The sequence below is a fragment of the Neovison vison genome, chromosome 6 (assembly GCF_020171115.1).
Source record: "Neovison vison isolate M4711 chromosome 6, ASM_NN_V1, whole genome shotgun sequence".
NCBI classification, from domain to species: Eukaryota; Metazoa; Chordata; class Mammalia; order Carnivora; family Mustelidae; genus Neogale; species Neogale vison.
The window spans coordinates 204,022,466-204,048,553 of record NC_058096.1 but is presented as its reverse complement, the minus strand read 5'-3'; the positions used below and the strand labels follow the sequence as shown (position 1 = coordinate 204,048,553).

At 40.6% G+C, this 26,088-nt stretch overlaps 1 protein-coding gene across 6 annotated transcripts in view; it reads left to right on the top strand.

The window, feature by feature from the left end:
- The window catches only part of DOCK3 (dedicator of cytokinesis 3), a 585,500-nt gene that overhangs the window by 520,232 nt on the left and 39,180 nt on the right, over positions 1-26,088 (top strand). For all 6 annotated transcript variants that reach the window (XM_044253490.1, XM_044253491.1, XM_044253489.1 and 3 more), the window contains 8 exons: positions 6,951-7,045; positions 9,210-9,285; positions 9,818-9,918; positions 10,182-10,240; positions 12,364-12,512; positions 23,201-23,286; positions 25,639-25,665; positions 25,801-25,896. In XM_044253490.1, the coding sequence (XP_044109425.1) occupies positions 6,951-7,045; positions 9,210-9,285; positions 9,818-9,918; positions 10,182-10,240; positions 12,364-12,512; positions 23,201-23,286; positions 25,639-25,665; positions 25,801-25,896 (689 nt within the window). The remainder of the gene's footprint in view (positions 1-6,950; positions 7,046-9,209; positions 9,286-9,817; positions 9,919-10,181; positions 10,241-12,363; positions 12,513-23,200; positions 23,287-25,638; positions 25,666-25,800; positions 25,897-26,088) is intronic.

The following is a 26,088-nucleotide window of genomic DNA, read 5'->3' as shown; positions in this document are numbered from 1 at the left end:
TAATACACCATTAAATAGAATAAAGGGCTAAAACAGAATCCACCAAACTTTCATGATAAAATCATTCAACAGACTAGAAATAGAAAGAAATTTCTTCAGACTTGATAAAGGGCAAAATATGAAAAACCCACAACTAACATCATACTTAGTAACAAAAGACTGAATGTTTTCCTCTTTAAGTCAGAAACAAGAGAAAGGCATCTGCTCTTACCACTTATATTCATTATATTGGAGGATCTAGCTGGAGCAATTGGGCACAAGTTTGGAAAAGAAGAAGTAAAACTCTCTCAATCCTCAGATGGCATGATTTTGTATCCAGAAAATCCCAAGACACCCATAAAAACACTATCAGAAGTAATAAATAAGTTCAGCAAAGTTGCAGGATACATAACTAATACACAAAAATCAATTCTATGTCTTAGCAATGAGCAATTCAAAAACGAAATTAAGAGAATGTTTCCTGGGCACCTGGGTGGCTCAGTGGGTTAAAGCCTCTGCCTTCGGCTCGGGTCATGATCCCGGTGTCCTGGGATTGAGCCCCGCATCGGGCTCTCTGCTCAGCGGGGAGCCTGCTTCCTCCTCTCTCTCTGCCTGCCTCTCTGGCTACTGGTAGATCTCTGTCTGTCAAATAAATAAATAAAATCTTTAAAAAAAAAGAATGTTTCCATTTATAATAGTATAAAAATTCATAAAAGAATTAGGAGAAGAGATTAAAGCAGACCAAAATAAGTGGAAAGACACCCCATGTTCATAGATTGGAACACTTATATTATTAAGAGGATAGTACTTCACAAAGTGATCTATAGGTTTGATACAAGACCTCTCAAAGTTTCAGCTGCCTTTTTGCAGATATTGACAATCTGATCAATAATTCACAAGGGAAAGAAAATGACTCAGAATAGCCAAACAATCTTGAAAAATAAAGGAAAATTGGAGGATTCATACTCATCAGTTTCAAAACTTACAACAAAATAACAGTTATCAGAATGGGTTATTTGTGTAAAGATAGATATAAAGACCAATGGAATTGGATTTGGAGTCTAGAAATAAACCTTTGTATTTACAGTCAACTGAATTTCAATAACATTGTCAAGACAATACAGAGAGTAAAGAAGTCTTTCCAGCAAATGGTTCTGGACAACTTGATATCTAACCTCTACCTCATACCATATAAAAAAACCCAAGTGAAAAAAATTGTAGACCTAAATGTAAGAGCTAAACTATAAACCTCTTGGACATAAACAGGAGTATATCTTTATGTCCCTTGATTTAGCAGTGATTTCTTAGTTATGACACCAAAGCACAAGCAACAGAAGAAAAAATAGATTTTAGACTTCATCAAAATTAAAAACTTTTGTATTTGAACTGAATGGGAAGTCATCAGAGAGGGAGAAAAACCATGTGAGGGACTCTTAATTTTAGGAAAGAAACTGAGGGTGCTGGAGGAGTGGTCTGTAGGGGATGGGGTAATTGGGTGATGGGCATTAAGGAGGCACATGATGTGATGAGCGCTGGGTGTTACATGCAACTGGTAGATTACTGAAGACTACATCTGAAACTAATCATGTACTCTAGGTTGGATAATTTAAATTTTAAAAACTTCTATATTTCAAAGGATGCCAACAAGAAAGTGAAAGCCCACAAAATGGAAGAAAATATTGGCAAATCATATATCTAATAAAGGGCTTGTATGTAAAATACATAAATAACTCTTACAACTCAAGACTGAAAAGGTAACTCAATTTTTAAATGGGCAAAATATTTTAATAGACATTTCCCCAAAGAAGGTACATAAATGGCCAAAACACACTGAAAAGATATTCAATGTCATTAGTCAGTAGGGAAATGCAAATGAAAACCACAATAAGATACTACCTCACACTGGGATGCCTGGGTGGCTCAGTGGGTTAAAGCCTCTGACTCTGGCTCAGGTCATGATCCCAGGGTCGTGGGATCAAGCCCCACATCAGGCTCTCTGCTCCACAGGGAGCCTGTTTCCTCCTCTCTCTCTCCTGCCTGCCTCTCTGCCTACTTGTGATCTCTGTCTGTCAAATAAATAAATATATACATATTTTTTTTAAAAAAAGATACTACTTCACACTGAGAGTGGATATAATTTTAAAAAAAGACAAATATTAGTACTAATTCTAGTTAAAATATTTGGTGGAATTCACTAGTGAAGCCATCTGGTGCTCCACTTTTCTTTGTTTGAAGGTTTTAAATTATTAATTTGATCCCTTTGCTTATGATAAGTCTGTTCAGATTTTGTTTGATTTTGGTTGTTTGTATCTTTCTTAGAGTTTGTCCATTTCATCTAAGATATAATTTGCTGGCATACATTTGTTTATAGTAGTCCCTTATAATCTTTTCTAGTTCTCTAACATTGGTAATGGCTTCTTTCATCCTTAATTTTAGTAATTCAGTCTTCTTTTTTTTTTTCTTTTTTATTTTCTTGGTGTGGCAATTTTGTTGATATTTTCAAAGAACCAAATTTTGGTTTCATTTTTTCCTCTATTTTTCTATTCTCTGTTTCACTTATTATTCCCTTCCTTCTGCTTGCTTTATGTTTAGTTTGCCCTTCTTTCTCTAGCTTCTTAAGGCATAAGGTAAGTTATTATTTGAGACCATTATCTTCTTAATATAGGCACTAGAGCTATAAGTTTTAGCTTCATCCCATAGGTTTTGATTTGATGTGTTTTAATTTTTATTCATCTCAAGGTATTCCTGTTTCACTTGTGCTTTCTTTTTTGACCCATTGGTTATTTGAGAGTGTAATGTTTAATTCACATATTTTTCACTTTCCCAAACTTTTTAAAGGATTTTATTTATTTATTTGACAGACAGAAATCACAAATAGGCAGAGAGGCAGGCAGAGAGAGAAGGGGGAAGCAGGCTCCCCGCTGAGCAGAGAGCCCGATGTGGAGCTCGATCCCAGGATCCTGAGATCATGATCTGAGCTGAAGGTAGAGGCTTAAACCACTGAGCCACCCAGGTGCCCCTACTTTCCCAAATTTTGTTGTGTCATTCATTTCTAACTCACATAGAGGTTGGAGAACATGCTTTATATGATTTCAGTTCTTTTAAATATAGTGAGTCTTTCTTTATGGACTAACATATCATCTGTCCTAGAGAAGAAATGCATATATCCTTCCATGTGTATTCTGCTTATTGTTGGATGGAGTGGTCTATAATAATTCTTTCAGACATATTGGCTCTTTTGTCATTATAAAATTTCCCTTTTTGGTCTCTAATGACAATTTTTGTTAAAGCCTATGTGGTTTAATATTAACATAGACATACCAGTTCTATTTTGTGTATATACCCATTTTATTGTATATATTTCCTATCCTTTTACTTTTGAGGTATTTGTGTCTTTGAATCTAAAGTACATATCTTGTAGACCATGTATAATTAGATTATATTTATTTTTTTATCCATTTCCCCATCTCTGCCTTTTGATTAGAGTATTTAATCCATTTAGTTTAATTACAATAAGTTAGGATTTTACATTTACATTTTGCTATTTGTTTTATATCTGTCTTATATCTTCTCTGTTCCTCTGTTCCTCCATTTCTGGCTTCTCTTATGTTAAATATTTTTACTGTGTAATTTTAATTCCTTTTTTGTTTGTTTTGGTATATATTTTTTTTATTTGATAGACAGAGATCACAAGTAGGCAGAGAGGCAGGCAGAAAGAGAGAGGCAGCTGAGCAGAGAGCCTGATGCGGGGCTCTGAGCAGACAGCCTGATGCGGGGCTCAATCCCAGAACCCTGAGATCATGACCTGAGCCAAAGGCAGAGGCTTAACCCACTGAGCCACAAAGGCACCTCTATTCTGGTATATTTTTAAAGCTATTTTCTTATTGGTTGCCTTGGGAATTTCAATTAACATCTCAATTCTACCAGTTCACTTTAATAGTATACAAAAACTTCACTCCAATAAAGCTCCAATCCTTTCTTCTTTTTTTGCTGTTACTGTCATATAAATTACATACTTATGCATTATAATCTCATCAATATAGTTTTATAATTATTGCTTTATGCAGTTGCTTTGTAAATCAAATAGGAAAAGAGCTACAAACTTAACATATATACTACCTTTTATATTCACCTTTATCTTCCTAGTGATTTTTATTTCTTCATATGGATTCAAGTTACTGTCTAGTGTCCTTTTAGTTAAGTCTGAGAGACTCCCTTTAGCATTTCTTTTAGGGCAGTTCTACTAATAACAGTTCTACTAATAACAAATTCTCACAGCTTTTTTTCTAATCTGAGAATTTTAATTTCTTCTTCATTTTTGAATGATAGTTGTGCTAGACTGAAGACTCTTAGTTGACTCTCTGTTATTTCAGTACTTTGAATTTGTCATTCCACTGCATTCTTGTCTCCACCATATCTGCTTGTAAGTTACCTGTTATTATTGAGAATCATTTGTACATGATAAAATTTTTTTCTCTTCTTGCTTTCAAGATTCTCTCTTTGGTTTTGGCATTTGACATTTTGACTATGATATGTCTGTATTTAAATTTCTTTGATTTTTATCCTGTTTGGAGTTCATTGAGCTATTTGGATGTGTAGATTAAAGGGATTTTTCATCAAATTTGGGAAATTCTTTAAATATTTCTTCAAATATTTATTCAAAATCTCTTTCTCTTTTTCTCCCATCTCTCTTGACACTCCTCTTACTTGTATGTTTTCATAATTAATGGTATCCCACATGCTCTGTTTTTCTTCATTTTCTTCCTGTTCCTCTGGATAACCTCAATTGACTTACCTTTTAAATTTGCTGATTCCTTCCTCTGTCAATTCAAATCTTCTGATGAGCCCATCTAGCAAAATTTATATTTCAGTTATGGTACTTTCAAATTCTAAAATTTCTATTTGATGCTTTTAAAATAATTTCTATCTATTTTATTGATATTCTCTATTTGATGAGATACTGTTCTTGTACTTTCCTTTAATTCTTTAAGCATGTTTCCTTTAGTTCTGTGAATATATTTTTAACAGCTGATTTAAAGGCTTTTCCTAGTAAGTCCAACATTTGAGCTACTTCAGGTAAAGTTTCTTTTCACTTCTTTTTTTCCTGTGTATGGGGCATAGTTTCATGTTTAATTTTGTGTATTATAATTTTTTTGTTAAAAACTGGATAATTTAAATAATGTGGTAACTCTCAAAATCAGATCCCCCACCACATCCCAGGGGTGGTTGTTGTTGCTTTTTGTTGGTTTGTTGTTGATGTTGATATTTGTTTGCTACTTATTTAGTGACTTTCTTGGACTAATTCTTGAATGTCTGTGTTCTTTGTTATGTACAGCCACTGAGGTCTTCATTCAGTTAGCTTAGTAGTCAGCTAATAGCCAGACAGAAATTTCCTTAAATGCCTTAAGTCAGTAAGTCTTTAATACTTTGCTAAATACCCGTATATGTGTGTTGGGACTCGCTTTCAGTGCTCCAACAGTTTACATTACTGCCTTAGCCTTCACTTCCTGCTTCACATAGAGCCTCAAAGTCAACCAGAGTGAGAGATTAAGCTTCTCAGGTCTTTCCTGGTAATATGTACAGCCCTGAACACGTGTGTAGACTTCTAGGTTCCCAGGAATATGTCAGAGCTTTTCAAAGTCCCCTATAGATATTTCATTCCCCAGATTTTTCTTTTAAGTCTTTTGGAAATTTTTTTGATGTCCTAATGGTATTGTTGCTTCAAGCAGCTGGGATGTTAAATTATTATGGCTCATTTTCTCCCCATATATGCCCTAGGTAAAAGACTCTTCTCATTGAGTGAGCTCTGGGTCAGATCAGATAAGCCCTCTGAATGGGGATTTCCCAGGTTGCTGAAGAACAGATAAAAAGTAGCAGTTGGGGGTGGTGGGTGGCACTTTCCAGGAATTCATTACCACTGTGGTTCTACAGTAGTTTGTTTTCAAGGATATACCACCGAAGTAGAAAGAGGAATGGGATGGGAATGGAACAAGCCAAAGTGCAACAAAGTTCACTGTTCTATTGAGAGTCAACCATTTTTCTTGAATAACACTCCTTGGATTGTTGCCAGTCTTTGCTTAACCTGCTTTGTCAGTGTTCTCATTATTTTCATAGAGGAGCACATTTTGGAGGTCTTTACTCTGCCATTCCTAAAATGCTTCTCCTGTCAATGTATTACATTTTTTTAAGATCTTATTTATTTATTTGATAGAGAAAGAGAGAGAGCACAAGCAGGGGGAATAGCAAGTCGAAGGAGAGGGAGAGGCAGGCTTCCTGCTGATCAGGGAACTCAATGTGGGGCTCGTGGGATCCATGATCCCAAGACTCTGGGATCATGACCTGAGCCGAAGGCAGAGCTTAACCAACTGAGCCACCCAGACGCCCCTCCTCTCAATGTGTTCTTTACATTCAAGAAAGCAGCTTCTTTTTAAGATTTTATTTATTTATTTTAGAGAGAAAGAGAGCATGTGAGCCAGGGCAGAGGAAGAGGGAGAAGCAGAAACCATGTACAGCGTGGAGCTTGATCGCAAGACCCTGAGATCATGACCTAAGCCGAAATCAAGAATTGGACACTTAACAAACCAAGCCACCCAAGCACTCCCCAAAAAGCAGGTTCTTATAGTGCAGTGTTCAAGGGCCATGACCCAGATAATGTGACCCACAGGCCCAACTGGATACCAGTTCTGCTGGACTGCAGCCTTCCCCATGCTTTGCGCTTTGGGGACTGGGCTCAGGGTCCAGAGTTGTCTGTAGTCTACCCAGTTTGGATCTGTTCCCACCTGAACTGAGAGAGTGCCTAGATCTCACTTTCATACAGGCCTCCCAAAGAAAATAACTCACAAAACAAACCAGAATCTAACCTACTAATGCCATCCATTCTCATGGTCTAGAGGTCAGGAGAACCCTGTTAAGGAAAGGCATGCTGTAGTGGTAGTGGTGGTGTCTCACATCAGACTTTCCTCCTGGATCAGGAATTCCTGCTGAAGATTTTCTGTGTGTTCCGGAACCTGATGAAGATGAGTGTCTTCCCTCGGGACTGGATGGTGATGAGACTTCTTACAAGCAAGTGAGTGTGGACAGGCCCTGCATAAGCATCATCAGAGCTATTCTCAGACTAAAGAGAGAGAGACAGGGAGAGAGGGAGAGAGAGAGTGTGTGTGTGTGTGTGTGTGTGTGTGTGTGGCAGAGGGAGAAAGCAAGACAGAGATCCTGGCCAAGGCCATGGTGACAGAGAAGATAGGGTAAATTTGAAAAATATTTGGAGGCACAATCAGCAGGACTTGACCATTTACCATAAGTTCAAGATGAAGAAAGTGTTAAAGATAGTCCAAAATGGAGTCTTAAGTGACTGGCAGAGATGTCATGGTAAGGATAGAAAAGGAATGTAAAGGATGTGAAATAATAATACCCAGAGAAAATGCCTCCTTGAGGGAGGCCTGTTCCATGCACCACTGGCCTCTTTGGCTCTCTAGTTTCAGGCAGTTTTCCCAAATCCTCCTCTTGATTTGATTTCTGTTGTCTGCCAGAAACTGCCTGCCTCCCACAGCTAGTGCTAATTACCCACCCAAGACCTGGCTGTAAGGCTCTGACCACTTCTGACTCTGGCGACAGAATTCACTCTTAGTCTGCCCCCAGATAGTCTGTTCCATTCATATTTCTAGCCTGTGCTTCTACTTTGCAAACCAGACAATTGCAGGTAGTAAGATGTTGGCTTATGTAGTCTCCCTCTACTTGGGAAAAGACCCCTTCCACTTGGCCTCCACAGTCTAGCCTGCTGGCTTCTCCCACTGATCTGCTTTCCTTTTTTCTTTTGTCTCCGTCTTTTTCTTTTTTGGGGAGAGAGAGAGAGAGTAGGGGAGGAGAGGCAGAGGGAGAGAGAGAGAATCCCAAGCAGACTCCACAACCAGCACAGAACCCAATGTGGGGCTCAATCTCACAACCCTGAGATCATGACCTGAGCTGAAATCAAGAGTCCAATGTTTTACTGAAGCACCCAGGCACACTGATCTGCTTTTTATGTTGGCATTTTACAGAATGTAGTGATATTATCTATGTTAGATATATTAGCAATGTATCAGCATCGTTTTCACTTTACCTTTTATAGGGTACTTTTTTTTTTCAAAAGTGTAAACATTTTATACAGAACAGAAGAATGGTTATAAATAAAGTTGCACATGTTTTTCCTCAAATAATGGATTTTCCATTTGATTCCCTCTTGTTTTTTTTTTAAGATTTTATTTATTTATTTGAGAGAGAGAGACAGAGATAACGACAGAGATAGTGAAAGAGAGCACAAGTGGGGAGGAAAGGGAGAAGCAGGCTCCCCACTGAGCAGGGAACCCGACATGGGGCTCAATCCCAAGACCCTGTGATCATGACCGAACCAAAGGCAGATGCTTAACCAGCTGAGCTACCCAGGCACCCTTCCTTCTTGTTCTTTCTTAGCTCTCCTCAGAGTACTTCAGGGCCCTCAGCTGATCCTATAGTAACAGCCTCTTCTTTTGAGGATTTTGCCTTTCAAATTTGTCACCTCCTGGGCCAAAGCCAAGGTGCTCAGTGTAAGCACTTTGCCAGGCACCCAAAGCCCTCTGTAGTCAAACCCTTACCTGCCTGTCCCACTTCATTTCCTCTCTACTTTAACCTGTGCCTTCAGCTCCAGCAAGGCAGAAGATATATTGCTCCTTATATATACCCAGGCTAAAATTGAGAGTGATTTTCTAGGCCAAAGGCTGAAAACAAATAGCTTATAGATACAAATAATAGTATGTGACAACAGTAGGGATTTAATCATTAAAAACCCTTGTAATCAAGTGAAATAATAAAATTATACTGTAAGTCCTCTGATAGTCATATACCTTCATTACCCAGAAGTCCTCAAAATACTAGAATCACTCTTTGAACTAGAAGAAATCCTAATGAACCAACTAGTTCCTTCCATCCACACTTATAAGCAGGAAAACTAAGGCCCAGACAGCAGTGGTGCCAAGGCCAGGTAATGGCAGAGCCGGGCCTAGAACCCACCCATGTTCTGTGCTATGCTGCCAACTTTGGGGCATTTCTCCAAGAAATGCTTTCTGTGAGGTTTGTGCCATCTATCCCTTTCTTTTGTAGTCACATCTTATACGAAAGCAAGTTGTACTCCAGGCATTAGCTTATAGGTCAGAGATGCTAAGCTATTGATGTCATCATTAGTCTTTTAACTCCACCAATGCCTTGTCCCTTTACTGCAGTATTATAGTCACTACTGTCCAGTACCTGTCTTCCGCACTGCACAAGAACTTCACAGAGACAGACTTCGATTTTAAGGTAGGAGCTCCTGAAATCCGTCCCTGTCTTTGTAATAACACTAGAAAGCCAGAAAAAAAAAAGCTCACTGTTTTCGTTTCTGGGTTTTGTTTTGTTTACTAAGAACAACTTTATTTTGCTCTCAATTTTTCAGGTCAGGAAATTGAGAAGGGCTTACCTAGCTGTCAGATGGGTGGCTGGGAGCTGGGGCAAGCTCACTGGGTTTGGTTTATTAGTATGTTCATAGCATTGAACCACTTCCAAGTTTGACAGTGAGTAGGCTATACCCTTAGAGTGCCCCTGTGGGAGGTGCTGGGAGCCAGACCTCCAGGAGTAGGCTTTCTAGGCCAGAATCAAAACTATGGGTTTCAAGGAGTCAAGAAAGAAAAAAAAAAAAAAAAGTTCCGTTTGCAAAGATACTTAAAAAGGAAAAAAAAATCAAGATCTTAAAATTGTGAAATGAATTCTGTGCTACATCCATATATTTAGAATCTCTCTTTGTAAGGTTAAGGACTCATGCTGTCACATGTTTTCTCTTTCTCTGTCTCTCTAGGTGTGGAATTCTTATTTTAGCCTGGCAGTTCTGTTCATAAATCAGCCAAGCCTTCAGCTAGAAATCATCACTTCAGCCAAGAGGAAGAAGATTCTAGATAAGTAAGACATATGTCTCTTCTTCACCTCCCTACCACATGCCCAGATGGGGTTATGTTTCACTTGAGAGGCTCCTCAGACGTCCACAAGGTTCTCACTGGGTAGCTTCCCAAGGACCAATTGTGAGAGTTCGGTTGGGAGCCAAATGACTTAGTATTGGGGGACGCATTAGAAACAGTGCTGAAGTGCTGACCTTATGGGGTTTGTAGCCCTGCCTTCCTGAACTTTCTCCCCCTGAAAGCTGGCTCCTGTGTTACTATTTCCAGGTATGGGGACATGCGTGTGATGATGGCTTACGAACTGTTCAGCATGTGGCAGAATTTGGGTAGGTCTCTTCTCCCTGTTTTTCCCTTGCACATATTGCATAGCCAAATAAAAAGTGACAAGACTAATAACTTCTCCCAGGTTTTATGGATGTTAATTCAGGCCCAAGAGACCTTTACATATCTTCAACGTAACACCTCAGCCGGATGGTACAGCACATGTGCACAGAGCTCTCGGCAGGGAGAGTTAGGCTGAGAAGCAAGACCCCAGGAATACATATGCACACTCCCCTTTTCGAGAACTAAAGTCAAAGGAGAAGAATATAAAGGCTCTGGGAGTTTTTCCCAGCTTGAGAACTCATGCTGGTAAAATCTTCTGTGTTCTCCATGTCCCAGTGCAGATGTTGCAGTTCAGAAGCATAGATCTTTTTTTAAATTTTAATTCCACTTGAGTTACCACACAGTGTCATATCAGTTTCAGGTGTACCGTTACAGGGATCCAGCAGTTCTGTTCGTTCGTCACTGTTCATCGTTCGTAAGTGAGGCAGAGACCTTGCAGACACGCCACACACGAGTAAGGGCAGCAATTCGTTTTCATAAATATTGGAACACTTTTTGGGTCTCTGGTATCCATACCCTGCAGATCAGGTTTCTGCCACCGTCTGCATGAGGACTGCATGCAAGAAGGGAATCGCAGCCTCTAGGGGAAATTGATTTTAGCTCCCTTTCCTTCGGCAGCTTCTCTAATATCCTGAAATTGTCAGTGTTTGGTGGAGTCCTTTGATTGCCCTGGTGACTAGAAGAGCCATCCTTTGGTACTAGAGGCTTCTAAGTGGCCTCTTGGGATGCTAGAGGAGCAGTCACTCTTCTTGGCTGTTACTCATGGCTCTGAGGCCTTAGGAATGATGGTCATAAAATCTTACAGTCCTGGAAGCAGCAGACAAGGTGTGAAGTATCCCTGCCAGTGAACACTAGGGCTTCCCTCCGTGAGTGAGGATACATTGCACCAAGCAGGCTTTCCAGCTTCCATACTCCTACACCCTGCATCCAGCATGGTCAAGGTATAGATTTTAACCCTAAACTTGACTCTGAAATTCCCAGAAACACAAGGTGCTAACAAACTGTACCAAATACCAAGATGGGAATATATAGAGTCAGCCTCAGGGCTAAGCTTTGCTCTTTAGATAGGCTTTCACAATGGAAAAAAATCAAAAAAGTTGCCAGGTTTGCCTGATAAAGCCATTCCTGCCTCGTTTTTTGTTGTTGTTTTTTTTTCCTGGTGGAAATGGTATTTTCTGGTCCTCAAGAACTGACTTAACTTGGCTTTAGCAGTCATTACACAGGCCCAAAGTTCATCTCCTTTATAGTCTCTGAAGGACCAAAAGCAGAGCCCTAGAGGATTGCTCACTCTGTTTTACCACTGCAAGGAAGAGGAAAGTTCTGTCCCACAGTCCTCAGGACTGGCCCCGCCTTCTGGGAACATGGCCCAGATTGCAGGCCAGTCTCAGGAAAACCTGCATCACCCACTTGCCATGGAAAGGCCTCATAAGGACGTTGGAAGCTGTGTTGAGCTGGCCTGAGTAGATGCAGTACTGCCATCAGAAGTACCATGAGAAGACAAGGGGCAGGGACAGGGAGGATACAGACAGAGCCTCTAAACCAATCTGTCTGGGTAGGGTTGTGCAGGAGGCTCCTGCTAACTCAGGAGGAGGCTTCTTGGGCATACTTGAGCACAGGCAGTGAAAATACTCATGAACTTCAGGCCTCTAGCAGCTGGACCAGGGGCTATGAACATCTTACCACTTAAAATCCTCTGGACAAGAGGTAGAAACCCCAGGGATAGTGTATTGTATTTAAGCAGAAATATACGGGTTTTCCTTGCTAAATCAACACTGAACACAACAATCTGGAACTATCATAGGGTTACTCAAAAATCGTCTTCTGCCTAAAGTAGTGAACTCTGTTCCTTGACCTCAGAATGATTTTCAGGTAGTTTGTTGAACCTCCCATTAATTCTTTGGAAAGATAGTTTCCTAATAAATGCCTGTTGAACATTTATTTTAGCTGGGCTGGACCAGTTTTATCTATGAACTCTAAAAAGCCAAGAAAAGGAGTATCTCAGAAAGCCATAGGGGAGAACTTGCTTTATTCTCAGTTCTAATATATATTGGGTTTTGTTGTTCAGGTGAACATAAGATCCACTTTATTCCTGGAATGATTGGTCCTTTTCTGGGTGTGACACTGGTCCCACAGCCAGAAGTGCGGAATATCATGATTCCCATCTTTCATGACATGATGGACTGGGAGCAGAGAAAAAATGGCAACTTCAAACAGGTAAGACAACACCTGCCAGTGTTCAGGGTGCTCTCCTCTGGATAGACCCCTCTGCCCAGGCAGGTGACCCAAATGTCCAGAATGTGGTTCCACTGGGAATGGACTGTAGTTTGACCATCTTGAATCCTGCTCAAGGGTTTTCCCTTGCGAGCCAGAATTGATTTGTGGATTTTCTTTATGAAGTTAGAGGTCAGAAAATAATCAAAGGAAAGAAATGGACATCTGAGAAAGAAACTTTCTGTTCAAGGAAAGAATGGTTTAGGACTGTAACCTCCCAGCTTCATTCAGGAGAGGGCCCCAGAAGCATGTTGTCCTCCCTGTCTGGCATTTCTTTCTTTTTTTTTTTTTTTTTTAAATTTATTTATTTATTTATTTGACAGAGAGAGAGATCACAAGTAGGCAGAGAGGCCGGCAGAGAGAGAGGAAGGGAAGCAGGCTCCCCGCTGAGCAGAGAGCCTGATGCGGGACTCGATCCCAGGACCCTGAGATCATGACCTGAGCCGAAGGCAGCGGCTCAACCCACTAAGCCACCCAGGCGCCCCCTCTCTGGCATTTCTGTGACTAGAACCGAGACCAGATGACTTCTCATGGCTCAGGGTAGCCCAGAATTTCATGGACTCTTGCACAGGAGGTATAAATAAGCCCTTCGTTTCTTACTAAATAGCTTTAGGCTGTGCCTTTGTGCAAATCTTCTGCTACCTCTAAGGTAGAGGAGATGGCCCCTGCCTTTCTATGTGTAGCTCCAGGGAATAGGACTAGGATCAGTAGGGATCAGTAGTAGGGAAGCTGATTTTAGCTAATAAAAGAAATAACTTGCTAGCAACAGGAACTGTCTAGTGTAGGCTGACCTGCTTAGGGGATGGGGAGTTCCTCTTTGCTGGTCATTGTCAAGCAGATAGTCCCAGGGGGCCTCTAGGAAATTTCCGTATTGGGTTGGAGACTGTACCACTTTCCAATAAGCTCCCTCCCAACACTGTGGTTTGGGATGAACCAGTGATCTTAAAGTGAGTGACTATAACAGTGAGGAGCAGACCAGGCAAACAATAATTTTTAAATTTTTATTTATTTATTTTTTAATTTATTAAGAGTAAAATTCATTCTTTATGATTTATAGTTCTGTAAATTTTGGCAAAAACATAGTCATGTAACCACCACCACAATCAAGATTTTCTAAATTCCTAAATATTCCATCTTGCTGGTGACTAACATAACACAATAAAAAAAAAAAATTCCATCTTGCTACCTTTTTGTAGTTAAACCCTCCCCCTATCTTTAACCTATGGCAACCATTCATTGATCTATTCTGTACCACTGTAGGTGGGCCTTTTCCAGAATTTCATGTGAATGGAATCATGTAAACTGTAAAGTTTGGAGACTGGCTTCTTTCACTCAGCGTAATGCCATTAAGAGACTCATCCACGCAGGTGCACGTGTTGGTTTTTCTATGGCTGAGTAGTATTCCATGGCAGTTTATTCACCATTTGAAAGATATTTGCATTGTTTCCACTTTTTGTTGATTGTGAATATAGCTGCTAAATTTCTTTACAGGTTTTTGTTTGAATGTAAACTTCCATTTTTTTAGGTAGAGATCTAGGAATAGGGTTGCTGGAAATTGTGGTAAATGTATGTTTAACTGTATTAGGTGCTATCAAATTTTATTCCAAAATGGCAATACCACTTTGAAATCCCAACAGCATGTATAAGACTTATAGTTGATCCATATGCTCACCAGAATTCAATACCATTTATTTACGTGTTTATTTTAGCCATTCTTTTTTTTTTTTTTTAAGATTTATTTATTTGAAAGAGAGAAGGAGAGAGAGGGGGAGAGTACAAGTGGGAAGAGAGAGGCAGAAGGAGAGGGGGAGAGAGAGAATCCTCAAACAGATTCCCTGTTGAGTGCAGAGCCTGATGCAGGGCTCAATCCCAGGACCCTGAGATCATGACCCAAGCTGAAACCAAGAGTTAGACATTTAACCAACTGAACCCCCAGATGCCCCTATTTTAACCATTCTAAGAGGTATATAGTTATGTATCATGGTAGGTTTTTTTTTTTTAAAGATTTTATTTATTTATTTGACAGAGAGAGATTACAAGTAGGCAGAGAGGCAGGTAGAGAGAGAAGGAGGAGGAAGCAGGCTCCCTGCTGAGCAGAGAGCCTGATGCGGGCCTCGATCCCAGGACCCTGAGATCATGACCTGAGCCGAAGGCAGCGGCTTAACCCACTGAGCCACCCAGGCGCCCGTATCATGGTAGTTTTAATTTCCATTTCTTTAATGATTAATGATGATGAGCATCTTTTAATGTGTTTGTTTACCATCTTTATATCATTTTTTGTGAAATGATTATGCAAAACTTGTGTCCATTTTTAATTGTGTTATGTTTTCTTATTGTTGAGTTTTGAGTTTCTTATTGTTGATATATATATATACATCCATATGTATTCTAGATGTCAATCCTTTGTTGAATATATGATTTACAAATATTTCCTCCTAGTACTTAGCTTTCTTCCGTTTACTACAGTATCTCTTGCAGAACAACAATTTTTAATTCTTATGCAGTCCAGTTTCTATAGACCGTGCTTTTGGGGTCATATCTGAGAACTCTTTGCCTAACCCAAGATCACAAAATTTTTTCTTCTGTGTTTCTTCTAGAGGTTTTATAATTCTATATTTAGATCTATTACCTATTTTGAGGTAACACTTGTATAAGATGTGAAGTATGGGTCAGACTCTTTTTTTTTCTTTTTTTCTTTTTCTTTTTCTTTTTTCTTTTCCTTTGTCCAACACCTTTTATTGAAAAAAATACTATTCTTTGTCAAAAATCAGTTCACCATATGTGTTAAGTTCTCTTTTTGGACTCACTAGTCTTTCCATTGAAGTCTTATCTTTTACCATTACCAGAGTGACTTGATTATGGTAGTTTTAGAGTTAGTCTTAAAAATCAAGTGGTGTGAATCTCCAAATTTGTTCTTTTTCCCTCCAATATTGTCTTAGCTATTCTAGTCCCTTTTCCTTTTATGTCTCAGAATTAGCATGTCAATATCTGCAAAAATTCCTGCAGAGATTTTGGTTGAGATTGCATTGTATTCTGTAGCTCACATTGGAAAGGATTGATATCTTAGTAATACTTAATACTTCTAGTCCATGAAGGCAATGTGTCTCTCCGTTTTTTTTTTTTTTTTTCCCAATTTATTTATTTTCAGAAAAACAGTATTCATTATTTTTTCACCACACCCAGTGCTCCATGCAAGCTGTGCCCTCTATAATACCCACCACCTGGTACCCCAACCTCCCACCCCCCCGCCACTTCAAACCCCTCAGACTGTTTTTCAGAGTCCGTTTTTTTAGGTATTCTTTTACTTCTTTCATTAATGTTTTATAGTTTCTGTATGCAGAGCTTGTACATTTTGTTAGGTTATATGCATTTCCTATTTTTTTGGTGCTGTTATAAATTACTCTGATTTTTAAATTTTACTTTTCAATTGTTGCCAGAACATAGAAATATAATTGTTTTGTATAGTAATATTATTTTCTGCACCCTTGCTAAACTATTACTTCCAGAAGGTTTTTGGAGATTCCTTGGAATTTTCTATTTAGATAATCCTATCACCTTCTAACAGAGACAGTTTTATTCCTTTCTGATCTGTATGTATGTCCCTTCTTTTCCTTTCCTTTCCTTTTTTTTTTTTTTTAGAGAGAGAGTGTGTGTGCAGGTGAATTGGGGTGGGGGGCAGAGGAAAAGGGATAGAAAATCTTAAGCAGGCTCCACACCCAGTGCAGAGTCCAAAGCAAGGCTTGATCTCACAATTCTGAGATCATCACCTGAGCCGAAATCAAGAGTCAGACACTTAATTGAATGAGCCACCCAGGCACTCCTTGTTTTTTTTTTTTTTTTTTTCTTACCTCATTGCGCTGTCTAGGACCTCTGGTCTGGTGTTAATAGGAGTGATGAAAGTGCACCTCATTGCTTTCCTCTTAATCTTCAGAGAGAGCATTTGGTTTTCACAGTTAAGTATGAAGCTAGTTCTAAGTTTTTCATAGATGCTCTTTATCATGGGTAAACAGAGTTTTTAACATAATAATCCATTTTGGAGTGTGCAGTCCTAATGCCTTTATTTCTTTGGGAAATAATAACTTCAAACAGAAAAGGTTTGTTGCTTTTTTTGTGTCATCACAGCCTTTTAATTGTACAAAATTCACCAATGCCTGATGAAAGGACCTTTTACCAAGAAACGGATGGCATTGCAGAACTGTACCATGGGTCATCTGAGTCTGTTAAAAGAGGGGCTAGGCTGCATCCCCCCCATTGCTACTATTGAATAAAGAAGGTTACCTTTGTGGAAGACTAACTTGGAACTCATTTGTCTCACACTTTAAGACTCAGCTTTTAAGTTCTGTTCTTTCCCCCATTAAGACTGCCATGGGGCACCTGAGTGGTTCAATTGGTTAAGAGTCTGACTCTTGATTTCAGCTCAGGTCATGATCTCAGGATGGTGAGATTGAGCCCCATGTCAGGCTCTGTGCTAGGCATGGAACCTGTTTAAGATTCTCTCTCCAGGGGCGCCTGGGTGGCTCAGTCAGTTCAGTGTCTGCCTTCAGCTCAGGTCATGATCTCAGGTTCCTGGGATCGAGCTCCACATGAGGCTCCCTGCTCAGCAGAGGGTCTGCTTCTCCCTCTCCCTTTGCCCCTTCTCCTACTAGTCCTGTCCACCACCTCAAAAAAATAAATAAAACATTTTTTTAAAAAAAAGGGGGGAGGGTTCTCTCTCTTCCTCTCCCTCTTCCCATCTCCCTTCCCCCAAAAAGACTATTGTGAATAATTGTTATCTAGCAAGCCATGTAAACTTGTTATCCCTGATTAGAAAACTCTTGCTGCTACCTCCCTATCAGGTATTCTTTGTTTTTTTATTTATTTATTTTTCCAATTTATTTATTTTCAGAAAAACAGTATTCATTATTTTTTCACCACACCCAGTGCTCCATGCAAGCCGTGCCCTCTATAATACCCACCACCTGGTACCCCAATCTCCCACCCCCCCGCCACTTCAAACCCCTCAGATTTTTTTTCAGAGTCCATAGTCTCTCATGGTTCACCTCCCCTTCCAATTTACCCAAATTTCCTCGCGGTACTTATACGACAGTGTTTTATTTATTTATTAATGATGATGATGATGATGACGATGATGTTATATTAGTCACCATACAGTGTGTCATCATTTTTGATGTAGAGTTCCAAGATTCATTGTTTATGTATAACACCCAGTGCTCTATGCAATACATGTCCTCCTTAATATCCATCACTGGGCCAACCCATCCTCCCACCCCCCCCAAAACCATCAGCTTCTTTCTTGGAATCCACAATCTCCCATGATTCGTTTCCCCTCTGATTTCTCCCCCTTCACTTTTCCCTTCCTTCTCCTATTCTTTATGTTCCACAAGTAAGTGAAACCACATGGTAATTGACTTTCTCTGCTTAATCTCTTCTAGCCCCATCCATGTTGATACAAAAGTTGGGTATTCATTCTCTTTCTTTCTGATGGCGGGTAATATTCCATTGTATATATGGACCCCATCTTCTTTATCCATTTGTCTGTTGAAGGACATCTTGGCTCCTTCCACAGTTTGGATATTGTGAACATTCTTGCTATGAACATTGGGATGCACATGGCCCTTCTTTTCACTACATCTGTATCTTTGGGGTAAATTCCTAGTAGTGCAATTGCCCATTCATAGGGTAGCTCTATTTTTAATTTTTTGAGAAATCCCCACACTGTTTTCCAAAATGGCTGCACCAACATGCATTCACATTAACAGTGTAAGAGGGCTCCCCTTTCTCCACAACTTCTCCAACATTTGTTGTTTCTTGCCTTGTTAATTTTTGCCATTCTAAATGGTATAAGGTGGTATCTCGATGTGGTTTTGATTTGAATTTCCCTGATGGCTAATGGTGATGAACAATTTTTCATATGTCTGTTAGCAATTTGTATGTCTTCTTTAGAGAAGTGTCTGTTCATATCTTCTGCCCATTTTTTTTTAAAGATTTTATTTATTTATTTGACAGAGACAGATCACAAGTAGGCAGAGAGGCAGGCAGAGAGAGAGGAGGAAGCAGGCTCCCTGCTGAGCAGAGAGCCCGATGCGGGACTCGATCCCAGGACCCTGAGATCATGACCTGAGCCGAAGGCAGCGGCTTAACCCACTGAGCCACCCAGGCACCCATTTTTGATGTGATAATCTGGTTTTTGGGTGTTGAGTTTGAGGAGTTCTTTATAGATCTTGGATATCAGCCCTTTGTCTGTAGTGTCACTTGTGAATATCTTCTCCCATTCCATGGGTTGCCTCTTTGTTTGATGACTGTTTCCTTTGCTGCACAGAAGCTTTTTATCTTGATAGGAGTCCCACAAGTTCATTTGTGCTTTTGTGTCCTTTGTCTTTGGAGGCATATTTTGAGAGAAGTTGATCTGGCTTATGTTCTCCTCCAGGATTTTGATGGATTTTTGTTTCATGTTGAGGTCATTCAACCATTTTGAGTTTATCTTTGTGTATGGTGTAAGAGAATGGTCGAGTTTCACTCTTCTGTATATAGCTGTCCAATTTTCCCAGCACCATTTATTGAAGAAACTGTCTCTTTTCCATTGGATATTTTTTCCTGCTTTCTTGAAGATTATTTGACCTTAAGAGTTGAGAGTCCATGTCTGGGCTCTCTACCCTGTTTCATTGGTCTGTGTATCTGTTTTTGTGCCAGTACTAAGCTGTCTTGGTGATCACAGCTTTGTAATATAGCTTGAAATCAGGCAACGTGATGCCCCCAGCTTTGTTTTTCTTTTTCAACATTTCCTTGGCAATTCGGGGTCTTTTCTGGTTCCATACAGATTTTAGGATTGTTTGTTCCAGAATTTTGAAAAATGCCCCCATCAGATATTTTTTAAAAGTAATCTACTCTTTGCACTCCCCCTTTCCAATTCGCACCTTCCTATCTGTATGTATCCACTTCTATTGAAGCTGCTTTCTTCAAAATCACCCATCACCCTCTAATCACCAAAATTTAATGACTTTTTTGTCTTGATTCCAATTGTGCTTTCCACAGCTTTGGCCCTGTTAACTACTCCCCTACTTCTTCCTACCTACTAAAATTATTTCTTCTAATTATAAAAGTAGTAGTTATTTAATGTAGAAAAATTAAAATTGTAATAAGCTATAATAAAAAAATCTAATCCATAACCTACCTAACTAGTAACTTGGGTGGGGGGCAACGTATGTCATTTTTAGACATATTTTTTCCATACATCAAAGTTTTTAAGTTAAAAGAGGGTTTTGAAGGGGCGGTGGGTGGGAGGTTGGGGGAACCAGGTGGTGGGTATTAGAGAGGGCATGGATTGCATGGAGCACTGGGTGCGGTGCAAAAACAATGAATACTGTTATACTGAAAAAAAAAATGGAGTCATTGTGTATATTGTGGTTTTGAGGACCATTGTGTGTATTGATTTTGAATTTTCATTTTTAGTAGCATCTTGTCACCCCTGTCTCTTCCTGCCAGTTCATGCTCCGCAGTACCACACTGTCGGTTCGGAAGCCACAGACTCTTCATTCATGGCTTAGACTGCTGTGGTTTTAATCAGGCTTCTAGTTTTAGAAACTTAGGTTCATTCCAGATATTTGTTGCTAATATTGCAAAAAATATATCCATTCCTAATTATTTGCTTAGGTGAACTTTTCACCTAAAATTGCTGGATCAAAGAGCAAAAGCTTTCGTTAAGTTTTTACAACACCTCTTCTCTCAAAATGCTGCTGTCCACTGATGTGTTAGACTGCAGGCCACCCTCTCTGTGTGCGCTGTCCCAAGCACTGAGTGTGCTGCGATGAGTCAGCTGTTGTCCCTGCCTCCTCTTTGAGATGATGAGCTAGCTCTTGCGGCCAGGGCAGTTTCTTGTGCTTTTACTCCTTAGAACCCATCGTGGTACCTGAGACATGCTAGATTCATGGAGATGAAAATCAAAACTAACATTCATGGAGTGCTCTCAAGAGCTAGTGCACAGGGATACCAAAGAGGACTGTTAACCTCTCTTACTGCTTTGTAAGCAAGAAAACGTAGACTGAGAGAGGGAAATATCTCGTTCTGAAGGAGGCAGCTGGTTGTCACAGGACAGATGTTTGTTGAATGAATGAGTAATCACTTTAGGAATATTGGTTCCATAGGATAAAAGTAACTCTGCAAACCTGAAATTGTCAGTATTACCAATTGTGATACGATATATTTGCAGAACTTAGCATTTCATTTGACTTAAAGACATTGGTTTTGCATACATGGATCTTCAGCATTCCCGTATTTTGGATTTCTCAGTTTCTCCTAATAACTTCTTCCTTTATCAATACTGCAGAGAGTGATGAAGTCATGTCCCCAGAGCCCTCCATCGCCAGCTCCTTTGCCTAACACAGAAGTTCTAACTTTTAAATAGGTATCAGAGCTACCTGGAGGGCGTGTCTGTAACAAATTGCTTCTCTCCTTCCCAAGCTTCTGATCCATTGAGAGCCTGAGAATTTGTATCTATTTTTTTTAAGATTTATTTATTTATTTGAGAGAAAGAAGATGGGGGAGGGACAGAGGGAGGGAGAGAATCTTTTTTTTTTCAATTTATTTATTTTCAGAAAAATAGTATTCATTATTTTTTCACCACACCCAGTGCTCCATGCAATCCATGCCCTCTATAATACCCACCACCTGGTACCCCAACCTCCCACCCCCCCACCACTTCAAACCCCTCAGATTGTTTTTCAGAGTCCATAGTCTCTCGTGATTCACCTCCCCTTCCAATTTTTTTTTTAATTACTGTGTGTGTGTGTGTGTGTGTGTGTGTGTGTATGCCACTTTCCCTATCCATTTGTCTGTTGATGGATGTTTTGTTTTTTTTTCCAATTTATTTATTTTCAGAAAAACAGTATTCATTATTTTTTCACCACACCCAGACCTCCCCTTCCAATTTAATCCAACTCCCTTCTCCTCTCTAACACCCCTTGTCCTCCATGATATTTGTTATGCTCCACAAATAAGTGAAACCATAGGATAATTGACTCTCTCTGCTTGACTTATTTCACTCAGCATAATCTCTTCCAGTCCTGTCCATGTTGCTACAAAAGTTGGGTATTCATCCTTTCTGATGGAGGCATAATACTCCATAGTGTATATGGACCACATCTTCCTTATCCATTCGTCCGTTGAAGGGCATCTTGGCTCTTTTCACAGTTTGGTGACCGTGGCCATTGCTGCTATAAACATTGGGGTACAGATGGCCCTTCTTTTCACTACATCTGTATCTTTGGGATAAATACCCAGTAGTGCAATTGCAGAGTCATAGGGAAGCTCTATGTTTAATTTCCTAAGGAAAATTAGGGAGGCGTGTGGCTAGCTGATTGCCCCAGTAAGACAAGATAAGATCTGAACTGAGAATAAGAGACCTTGGCCTCTGGGCTTGGCTCTTCCTGACTTTACAGGACCCCAGGCAAGTCCCTGCTGAAGCCTCTTTTCCACACAGAGAAAGACAGATGACATGGATCCCTAAGGACCCTTGGTCTCAGATTTTTTCTTTTCTCTGAAATGCGTATTCAAGCAGCTGACTCATCAGGCCAAACATAGATGAATGACAGTGTCCATCACGGCCACATAACAGACCACCACAAACAGGACTGTATTTATGCATCCATTCTTATTTTCTGCTGAAGGGATTTCACAAGCCATAATTGCCTTCAATGAATTTCCTAATCCAATTATTTTTTTATTATTTCATTGCCTTCGGACTCATTGGTCCTATGCAAAGTGAGAAAATGCTTCTGTTACAGCTTATCACTAAAAGCAGCCATGTCGTTTTTGTTTACGTGAAGTATCTGTATAAATACCAAATACCACATTTTTTATAGACTAATTAGGGGTTTAAAAGATATTTATCTCACATCACTTACAACTAATGTCTCACCTCAGAGTAAATCCAGGGAAGCTTACTAGAAAAGTGGCTGAGCACTGCTGAGTTCCTTACAGATCAGATGGATGGGAACAAGTACCGTCTTGTTGGATTCTTAGGAATCCAATAACAAATGCAAGGGCCCCAGTGATGAGGCAGTGGCAGAGGCAGCAGCCCCAAGGGCTTTAGGTCCTATGAGGATGACAGTGGAGCATTTTACCCTGAAGGAGAATCTGAAGGAAAGACTCCTACTCAACTCAGAATCATGTCAGCCATTACAGCGAGGACTAGCCCAGGAGCAGGCTTCCTTTGTGACTGGCTGACTAAAGAGTAAAGTTCTAACCAAATGTAATTTACTCACACAATTTCTTTTGAATGAGCTTTTTTTTAAGAAAAAAAAAGGAAAAAAAATTGGCAAAGGCCTCTTCTGGATTCAAAATACTTTTCTTTCCAGGGAATCCTTGCTTTTTGTCCCTAGACTGGGAAAAGAGTATCTAAGGTATATAAGTTCCAAATTTTATTTAAGCCACTGGAGTGAGAAGCCTTCCTAATCAGGGGAGTCAGGGTGGCTTCTTGGTGCCATAGATGAGATCCTGCCTTCCCTAGGATTTATTTGTTACAAGGAAAAAAATCAGGAAACAGTTCCACATCATCCTCACATATGGCAGGAGCTGAATTTCCCATCCTTCCTCTGAGGTCAGCTCAGGTTTACGAAGTCTCTGCTTCCCTCTAGGTGGAGGCGGAGCTGATTGACAAGCTGGACAGCATGGTGTCAGAAGGGAAAGGCGACGAGAGCTACAGGGAGCTCTTCGGCCTGCTGTAAGCTGTTTCAGCCCCTGGCACCCCACGCTGGGGGAGGTGGTGAAGTGGGCTGATGAAGGGTAGGGGTGCAACCCACGCTGGTGGGCAAGCAGTATCTGGAGGGTACGTATCAGGAGAGACCTGGATCATTCCTAGTCAACAAGAAGATGGCCTTATGGCAGTAAGTTCGCTCAGGGATTGCCATAGTTGACTAAAAAGGTAGAGACAGGTGATAACTCTGAGCTCTTAGATTTGCTGATAGGAAAAGGGAAATCATGTGTCTTCATAGCATGCACTGTATCCTGGGCAAACAACCCATGGGGACTCAGTGAGGGCTCAGTGCTGGCATTTCTAAGAGGAAAAAGGTTAATCCCTGGTTTGTAAGATGGTTCAGTCAGCTTGGGAAAAACATTACCGTGGGTATTGTGACTTTAGCAAGCTGTACCCACTCTCCAGGCCAGTTTCCCTGTTTGTAAAACCAGGCGGTTGTGCTGAATGATGTCGGGGGTTCTCCCAGGTCCACCATTCATAGCTTCTGTCTTGAACTGATGGAGGCCAAGAGACCTTACAGGACTTGCCACAGGGCTAAGTCCAAAGAGGGACTCAAGGATGCCATGGTCCTCCTAGATAAATAGTGATGGTGGACACTTTACCTTCCTAAAAAACAAAGTCTTAAGACTCTTACAGGTAGAGAGTACCTTCCCATCTTACTCATTATTTCCAGCTTTAATACTTTTTTTTGTTTCAGTGCCATTTTGAAGATAAGCCTGTAACATATTTTTCCAATAATAATACTGTACATTTACTTAGAACTTTACAGTATACAAAATGTATACTGTATACACACCTACAAAGTGGGCAGGGCTGAAGTTACCTTGATGAATAGAGGTGATAAAACTGAGCTCAGGGAAGTGTTAGCCTGCCCTCAGTGGAATGATCAGTGAGAAGCAGGTCTGTGGGAGAAAGACCCAGATCTTCCAGTTTCAAGAGGGGATGATCTTTGGACTATAAATCCTGCCCACTTTGTTCCTTGATGAGTCATATGATAAAATACAAATTTATTTGGAAGGTAAAAAATTATTATCTGTGAAAATGAATCCATACTTTAGTATTGTGCTTTTAGCTGAAGATGTTTCTAATTATGAAGTAATACAGAGAAATCTCTTCCAAAGTCACTAACAGATGATTTTACTGCAAAGGAAAAAGCACACAAATAACTTGTGGTTACTAATTACTTGACCAAATAGGGTTTCATAGACTCTTCTAAATCATGTCTGAGGGCAGAAAGCTGCAGAGGACCATGGAACAGCATTTCCCAATTTGTGTTTTGGGGAAGATGCTGGGGAAGAAAATAAGTGGATCATGAGCTAATCAGTTCAGAAAAGATTCAATTAAAATTGAACGGGCTTCTGTACTGTAGGACTTCTCAAAGCCTACCATACAAAGAAAGTTATGAAATCTCTCCAACAGGAGTGTGACCGGCATTTCATGGGCTTGTTTGCTCACAGAATACCTTTCTCAGCCCTCCAGGACAGCAGAGCTCTATAGAATAGTGTGGGAAATCCTGACACAATGGCTTCATCCACACAGCTCAGAGCCCAGAGCAATGGTGCTGCCCTGACTCTCTAGTAACATGGGTCACATGGGAAACCCTCACTTTCCCAGGAGTCTCAGCTCAGACCATACACTGTGTGGGGAAGACCGTCACCATCATGGAAGCATGAATGGCAGCCAGGCTGGGCCTCTAGCTGGGCCTGCCATTCCAGTTGACTTTCACTACTTTCAGGGAATGAGGGACAGTGTGTAAAGGAATCAGGGGTGAGACCTGGACCTGGGCTTATTACTGGAGTAAGCAGAGTGTCCAGGTCACCATCCCCTAGGAGAGATCTGTGAGAAGGCAGAGAAGCCAGAGGCTGCCCTGAAGTACCAGCAGGGGCTGGCAAATGAAAAAAGGACCTGGGTATTTAGCTCTTGGCTTTGGTACGTTTCACACAGAAGCATCCCCTGACAGTGGAGATGACCAGGTCTAGCTCCTGGACTCACTTACGGCCCTTCATACTGGACTGTCCAGACTAACCAGAACATTTTTCTTGGTTTACATAGAAAGGTTAGTTTGTGTGTTCGCTGAGAATGCCTCTCGAGCAGTGATAGAGGTAGATAGCCAACTGCAAGACCATCCTCAGGGGGCTGTCACTCAGCTGCTGTTTCAGAACAAACCTCACAGCATACACCTAAAGGGCTGGAGCTTCAAAACCCCTTCCTCAGTTCATTGGCACCCTTAGGAACTTAGACAGGAAAATGGAAAATATGCTCATCTGTTCCTGCCAGTTCAGTAATCACCTTGTCTTTGCTTTCTGCTGCATGGAGTAGAACCCAGCTGTTTGGGCCCTACCCCAGGTAAGACTGCAGTGTGGTAAGTCTGCCGTCTCCAGATCCATCGCAGGCCCCACGGGCTCTGGGACCTCACTCTGGTACCCAGGAAAAGCTCATGAATTGTACATTGTGTTTGTTTCCCCTACCTCCTACCAATAGCCTGCTGGAGAAGGTCGAACAGGAAACATGGCGTGAAACCGGCATTTCCTTTGTGACCTCAGTCACCCGCCTCATGGAACGCCTTCTTGACTACAGGTATCTTCTCAGACACTGACCTACCTGACCTCTTCTCTGATCAGGATGCTCTCCTCAGCAAGGGCATCCCCAACTATAAAATTAAGACCATGTGGCCTTCAAGGGGAGGACTGGTCTGGGTTTTGGGTGCCATCACCAGTCATGAGGCATCTACTGATGGCCAAGGAGAGAAAGGGAAAGAGCTTTCTCCCA